Below are 6,302 nucleotides of genomic sequence, written 5' to 3'. Positions count from 1 at the left end.
CCCCCCCCCCCCCCCCCCCCCCCCCGCCCTGCCTCTGCCAAGCGAGACGTGCCAGCCCGTCCCTGCGGGGAAGGAGAGTGCTCAGCCGTGTTGCAGAGCCTGGTATCCACCCAGATGAGAAGTGACAGCAAAGGACCCTTCTCAGGTACAGGCTCCCTGAGGCTTAGGGCAGGAGATGCTGTCCCAGTCTTCGCCTCCTCTGCTGCTGGCACTGGGGACGACCCTGCAGGCATTTAACCACTTCCCCACCGTGCAAACCAGCTGTAGTTGGAGGGCAGCAGCCCAGCAGCAGCAGCACTGCCACGTCTGCCCGTCCCAAGCTGCAGCAAACAGGAAGGAGCAGGCAGAGCCCGAGCCTGGGAGCAAGACCCAGAGGTGGGACCCCTGTGCTGTGCCCCACTCTGTCCTGTCAGGTGTGGGAGCCCAAGCTCGGAGGGGTCCACAGGCCCCTCACCTCCCACATCTCCCGCACCGACTGTTGTCTCTCCCGGGGTTGTCATGGGAACGGTGCGCTGTAGGTACCCCTCACCCTGGGTACCCCTCCTTGCGTGCCACCGTGATTCTGAATGGAGTGTCGGTGCAGCTGGTGCCCTTTCCAGGGCCTGGCAGGGAGGGCACGGGCAGCTCCAGTCCAGAATGCATGAGGATGCTGGCAGTACCCAGGGACGGAGGTCCCGTGTGTACCCACACCTCTCCTGCAGGGTCCAGAGCCCCCCCGCGGCCCCTGGCTGGGTGATGGGGCAGGCAGGTGGGCTCAGGCACTGCGGGAACAGCGCGGCACAGCCTCAGCGCCGGCAGCCACGCTGCCTGCCCACTCCCACGGTGAGCCAGCGCTGCCTGTTCTTCCCCGGCCCACGCACCCTGCACGGAGCCAGCAGCTCCTTCCCCAGTTATTTGGGGGATTTTAACCCTGCAGCACCCACTGGTTGCAAGAATGGGTGCCTGCACCAGACACGTGCCGGGGGCAGGAGGCAGAATCTGTCCTTGCTGCCAGAGCCACCAGAGCTGGTGGCTCAGGGCGAAGCTGGGCTGGCAGTGCCTGGCCATGGCTGCACGCCAGCTGCCAGCAAGGTGACCCTGCAGGGGCACCCAGCACCACTGACCCACACCCCCTGCATGGAAAGGGGGACACAGGACCCCATCCCTGCAGCAGGCCGGTTCATCCCCATCACTGCTGTGCCCCACAGCAACCCCAGGCCCATTTCCCCATCCCTCTTGTGCCACGCGCCTCCCATCCCCGCTAGACCCCACAGCTCCCCTGGCCCCTCCATCCCTGTCCTTGCAGGCCCCTCTGTCTGCCATGCCTCCCACCCCCACCACCAGGCCTGCCTCATGTCTGCTGCCATCTGCCTCTCCCTTTTGATTAGTATTAATTTTTAATTATTATTATTGACAGGGCTGCCAGCTCGGCTGCCAGCTGGGACAGCTGCCCAGAATGAGACAGGCCGGGGGCAGCCCTGGCACTGCTGTACTCACTGTGTGGCTCCTGGCAACTGCTCTGCCCACCCAGGGGCTGCCTTTGTGCCCCCCAGCACCCTCTGGCCCTCAAACAGAGACTGTGGGGTGTAGAAGTTGAGGATCAAGGTTATTGTGTCCCCAAAGGGCAGGCTCTGGGTGGGCACTGCCAGCCCCCCAGCCTGGCTGGACTGCAGGGCTGATGGGAACCCATAAAGCCACGGAGATAAATGGCTCCTATTATTTTTCCAATCAAATGAAATCCCACTGTGGCTACACGAGAATGGTGATGAACCACTGCAGCGCAGCAGCCTCTGCACCCCCTCCTGCCCCAGTTAACCTTGGCCTTGTGCTGTGATGGGCACACGGCACCCCATGAGCACAACGCCCTTGCTGGGGTAAGGGGACAAGGACAGTGTGCCAGTGTTGCTGCGGGGGGCTCGGCCCTAGAACCAGGTGGGGGGCGATGACAGGGCCAGGTGGGGCAGAGCAGTAGGTTGAAGGGACAGAGGGACAGGCAGCCCCTGCTTCTCACACACTTGACGCTTTCACTGCTGGGGAGGGGCATTAATGGTGCGTTTTAGGGGGTCTCAGCAACCCCTCTTCCAGCTTCAGCTTTGCCAGCCCCACGCGTGGCTCTGCCTACATCTCATTCTGGGGGGGAGGGAGGAGCTGAGGTAGCGCTGTGACCCCAACCTAGGCAGGGCAGGGCAGACAGAGACCCCACCGCAGGCACGGCAGGCTGCCCGCCCCGCCGCGCCGGAGCTGGCCAAGGCCGGGCGAGCGGCACCACCGCGTGGCGAGGGACGGGCGGTACAGGTAGCGCAGGCAGCACTCGGGCTGCCACCACGCTCTGCCCATGCGGGACCAGTGGGCAAGGCAGGCAGAGCCACCCCCTGATCGCCCGCCTGCAGCATCCCCAGTTTGGGGTGCTCCCCCTCATACTGCATCCCCTCATCCCCATCCTGCTGCCTGCAGCACCCCCAGTTTGGGGTGCTGAACCCCATATTGCATCCGCTCATCCCACTCCTGCCACCTGCAGCATCCCCATAGGGGGGTGCAGCCCCCCCATACTGCATCCCCTCATCCCGGTCCTGCTGCCTGCAGGCCTCCCCAGCCCTGTCGCCCTTGCACCTGCACAGAGAAGTGACCTAAAGCCATCACACGATGCAAGGACACAGGGACATGGCCTGACACAGTGCCTGCCAGGGGTGAGCTCCTGTCTTCACTCCCTAGTAGCATATTCTGCCTGGAACAGGGGCAATATTGGGTGGTGGAGGGCTCTGCATTGCCCTGGGGGAGCTGCAAGGCTGATGTCCCTGGAGAAAGGCAGCTGAGTCCCAGGGACACAGCTCTCTGCAGCCGAGGCAGCACCCCAGGGCAGTGCAGGGCTCAGCAAGCTCAGCCCCACGGGCTGCACTGCAGGCAGTCCAGACCCCGGCTGACACAGCCACACCAGCTGCCTGTCAAGCTGTGACCAGACAGGTCACAGCCAGCTCCAAGAACAGAGTGGTCAATACTTTGTCCTTCTGCAGGACCAGCTCTCTGCAGAGCCCATCTGCAGGCAGGGCAGCACTGAGCCATCACAGCAGGGGACAAGCAACCCCGGCTCTGGGCTGATGAGGTGGCATAGATGGGCTGGATGTGTGGTCCTGGACAAGGTGCAGCCTTGGGCTGAGATGGAGCCTGGGCGCTGCTGGAGGGAATGGAGCTCTCAGCTCCTGGATGAGAGCTGCAGTGAGGGCAGAACTGCAGGCACCACTGTCAGGAGGGTGAGCAGACAGCTCCACCTCTAGAATCTGACTAGGCAGGAGAGCACAGATACAACAATAAAACACACAAAAAGATTAAAGGACAGAGTGCAGGGTGGATCTGGAAGGGAGTATGAGGGACCAGGACCACCAGAAGGGACAGCAGAAGACATGAGCCATGGAAAGGAGGAGCCAGCAAAGTCCCAGGGCTCAAAAGACTGAGGCTGTGAACCTGCAGGTCTGGCACCAACAAACACTTGGGAAGAAAATAAGCTTCATAGCACCTATGCTGCAAGTGTCTGTGGGAGGGGATGCAGCATGGGGACCGTGCTGTGCTGCAGCCTCAGCACCCACTCTGCAGGGACACTGCCAGCCCTCAGCTGGGAAACTGCTCTTCCTGAGAAGGCAGACCCATGTCCCACAGATGTGCAGGGACTTAGGAGAAAAGTGGACCCGCTCCCCAGGCTGAGCTGACCCAGATGAGCTGGGCCTCAGCAGTCCCTCCCATGCCCAGGTTTGCAGGGCAGTGAGCTGTGCCCGTGCCTTGGCCAGGAGAGGACAGATCAGCATCCTGCTGGGGGCTATCCAGGGCCTCCCAAAACACCCCCACAGCCCCAGTGAGAGGGGCACTGGTCCCAGGCTCTAGGGGAGGTGAGGAGACATGTGCAGTGTCCCAATCCCTCAGTGATGCCAGCTCTGTTCTCCTGGCCCTGCTCACCCAGAATGGAGGGGCCAAGATATGGCACATTGCCACCTCCCTCCCAGGAAACCTCCCCCCCAAACAAGAGCCACCCCAGCCTGTCAAGAGCCCTGGAGACACAGATCATGCTCAGATGCAGAAATTCATTGTGAGACAGTACATGGGGACCCCGTAGGCAGCTCCCTGCTCCCCCCACAGTCACACCACAAACTTGGTCTTGCTAAGGGAGTTGCTCTTGGTGGCCGTGTCCGCATGGGCCTGGTACCCAATGGTCACCTTCTGTGACAGGCCCAAGTGCTCCTTGTAGACACGCCTGGAGGAGAGAAGGGGATGGATGAATTGGGCAGCACCACTTCTGCTATTGGCCCTATTCCCCGAAACAGGGGGAGCCCTTATTCCCCTGCGCAGCCTCCCCTGAAGCTGCATTACCCAATGTGGGTGACCCCTTCCTGGTTCTCCGCTTCCCGGGTCCAGATAGCAATCTTGTCCCCCTTGGTGCGGATGTTGATGACGGCCCCGCACACCTCGTCGCTGTACTCATCAAACATCTCCCCAATGAGACACAGCAGCTGTGGGGAGGAGAAGAGGAGCCTGGGACAGTCCCCACTGCAGTTCAGCCCTGGGGCAGCGGGAACACCATAGCCAGGACCCCCAGGACCCTCAAGTGGGGCTGCACTCACTGTCTCCAGCCAGAAACGGTCCAGCTCGGTGTGACGCTGCTGCTTGGCCAGGGTGATGAGCCAGCGCCCACCACGCTTGTTCTGGCTGTCCTCCCACATGGGCTCAATGCCGTCCTAGGGGTGGGCGAGCAGACAGTCAGGGGCACCAAGTACCCAACCAGAGCTGGCCTGGGGAGCTGTGAACAACCAGCCAGACTTCCCCTTCCACCTTATGGCCAGGGCACCCTGAGCAGCACCCAGTGTGCCCCAATAATGCTGGGTGCTGTGGGGATTCTGAGGATAAGGTACCATACCTTGAAGAGGGAATAGTCACAGCCAGCTGCAAGCTTGCTGGCGAGCTGGATGTGACTGTACAGCCTGTGTTAGATGGAGACACAGCAGCAGGTGAGAATAGGTGCCTTAGGCTCAGACCCCCCCCACTAGGACATCTCCAGAAGGGACACAGTGGGTGTGCCCACCCAATGGACACTCACGCCCAGAAGTCCTCCACGGTGCTGAATTTGGTGACGAGGCGCAGGTTCGCCTGCCACATCTTGCTCTTGTCATTCTTGAAAAACCACAGTGCCCATCTGGGGAGGGAGGGGAAATGGGGTGTTCAACCATGCTGGAATCCCCCTCCAGCCCCAGCACACCCCTCCCAGTGCTGGGAGAGGCTGTCCATGGCCAGGACCCCCATACCTGTTCTGCAGGGGGTGCTTGCCCAGGATCTCTGCCGGGAGCAGCTCTTGCTGCCGAGCCCTCTGCTGGCGTCGCTCTTGTTGCTTCTGCAGAGGAAGGTGGGACAGCCCCGAAGAGCCCCATGACCACCCCAACAGGGAGTCTGCAGCCCCCCCAGATACCTCCCACGCTGGGTACCCCGAGGGCTGGGAGGGTTGTCTGTGTTCTACAGCCTTCCCAGCCCATAGGGCAAGCACTCACCTGCTCCCCTGTAGCCATCCTGACTAGCACGGGCTCCCCTAGGCTGCCTCTGGCTCTTAAGTACCCACAGGCAGGTGGGATGAGGAGCCATCCCAGCTGCAGCTGGTGGAGTGGGAGGGTGGTGTCCTGGGGAGCAGAGAGGTGGGGGATCCCTCTCTAGGGCAGGGAGCTGGAGGATGAGGGCAGGGGCTCAGAGTGGGATGAGATCAGGATGAGGGAGTAGAATTGTGTAAGTTTGGGACCATGATGTGGTATGGGCAGGACAGGACAGTACGCAGAGATAGCACACAGTGGGATAGCATCAGGTTGGAGGGCAGGGATAGGTGGAATGGGGAAGATGGGATCAGGATAGGATGTGATGGGGAGAGTGGGGGATGTGATGGGGAGGGGATGGGACCAGAATTGGATGCGGTGGGATGGGAATGGGGTGGGATGAGATGGGAAGAGGACATGACGAGAAGGGGATGGGAATGGCATAGGGACAGAGTGGAATGTGGAGGGAGTTGGATGGCTATAAGGATGGAATGGGGTAAGGGCAGCCTGTAGACGGAAAGCAATGGGATTGGGATGAGATGGGACAAGGATCGGGAGGAGACGTGGCAGGGAGAGGGTGGGAAAGGATGCGACGGGGGTCAGGACTGAATAGCATGGGGACAGCGTGGGGTGAGATCACGACGAGTGATGGGGCTGGGGAGAAGGACTGTCCCAGGGGCTAGAGGGGGAAAGGCCGTGGCTGAAGGCGGAATGGGCGTGGCTAAAGGGGGAACGGGCGCGGCGGAGGGCGGAGTGGGCGGGGCC

At 61.7% G+C, this 6,302-nt stretch overlaps 1 protein-coding gene across 2 annotated transcripts; it reads right to left on the bottom strand.

The window, feature by feature from the left end:
- Positions 1-4,029: 4,029 nt before the first annotated feature.
- On the bottom strand, positions 4,030-6,210 carry EIF4E1B (eukaryotic translation initiation factor 4E family member 1B). Of its 2 annotated transcripts, XM_008629082.2 has the most exons (7): positions 5,505-6,210; positions 5,265-5,350; positions 5,060-5,155; positions 4,880-4,943; positions 4,587-4,700; positions 4,336-4,475; positions 4,030-4,219 (listed from the first exon to the last, which is right to left on the bottom strand). In XM_008629082.2, exons 1-7 carry the CDS (start codon positions 5,520-5,522, stop codon positions 4,105-4,107), a joined length of 633 nt encoding a protein of 210 aa, XP_008627304.1. In that variant the 5' UTR covers positions 5,523-6,210; the 3' UTR covers positions 4,030-4,104. The 2 variants fall into 2 exon arrangements, with proteins under 2 accessions (XP_008627304.1, XP_017583656.1); XM_017728167.1 differs by having other exon boundaries at positions 4,336-4,700.
- Positions 6,211-6,302: the final 92 nt, after the last annotated feature.

The sequence above is a fragment of the Corvus brachyrhynchos genome, unplaced genomic scaffold, assembly GCF_000691975.1.
Source record: "Corvus brachyrhynchos isolate BGI_N302 unplaced genomic scaffold, ASM69197v1 scaffold21, whole genome shotgun sequence".
Lineage (NCBI taxonomy): Eukaryota > Metazoa > Chordata > Aves > Passeriformes > Corvidae > Corvus > Corvus brachyrhynchos.
This window is presented reverse-complemented; position numbering and strand designations above follow the sequence as displayed.

What these genes read in the sequence shown, in the direction of transcription:
- EIF4E1B (XM_017728167.1), bottom strand. An exon ending in GTGACTATTCCCTCTTCAAG is followed by an intron (nt 4,701 to 4,879) that starts GTATGGTACCTT and finishes GCCCACCCCTAG; the next exon opens with GACGGCATTGAGCCCATGTG. An exon ending in GAAGGGGTCACCCACATTGG is followed by an intron (nt 4,220 to 4,335) that starts GTAATGCAGCTT and finishes TCTCTCCTCCAG; the next exon opens with GCGTGTCTACAAGGAGCACT.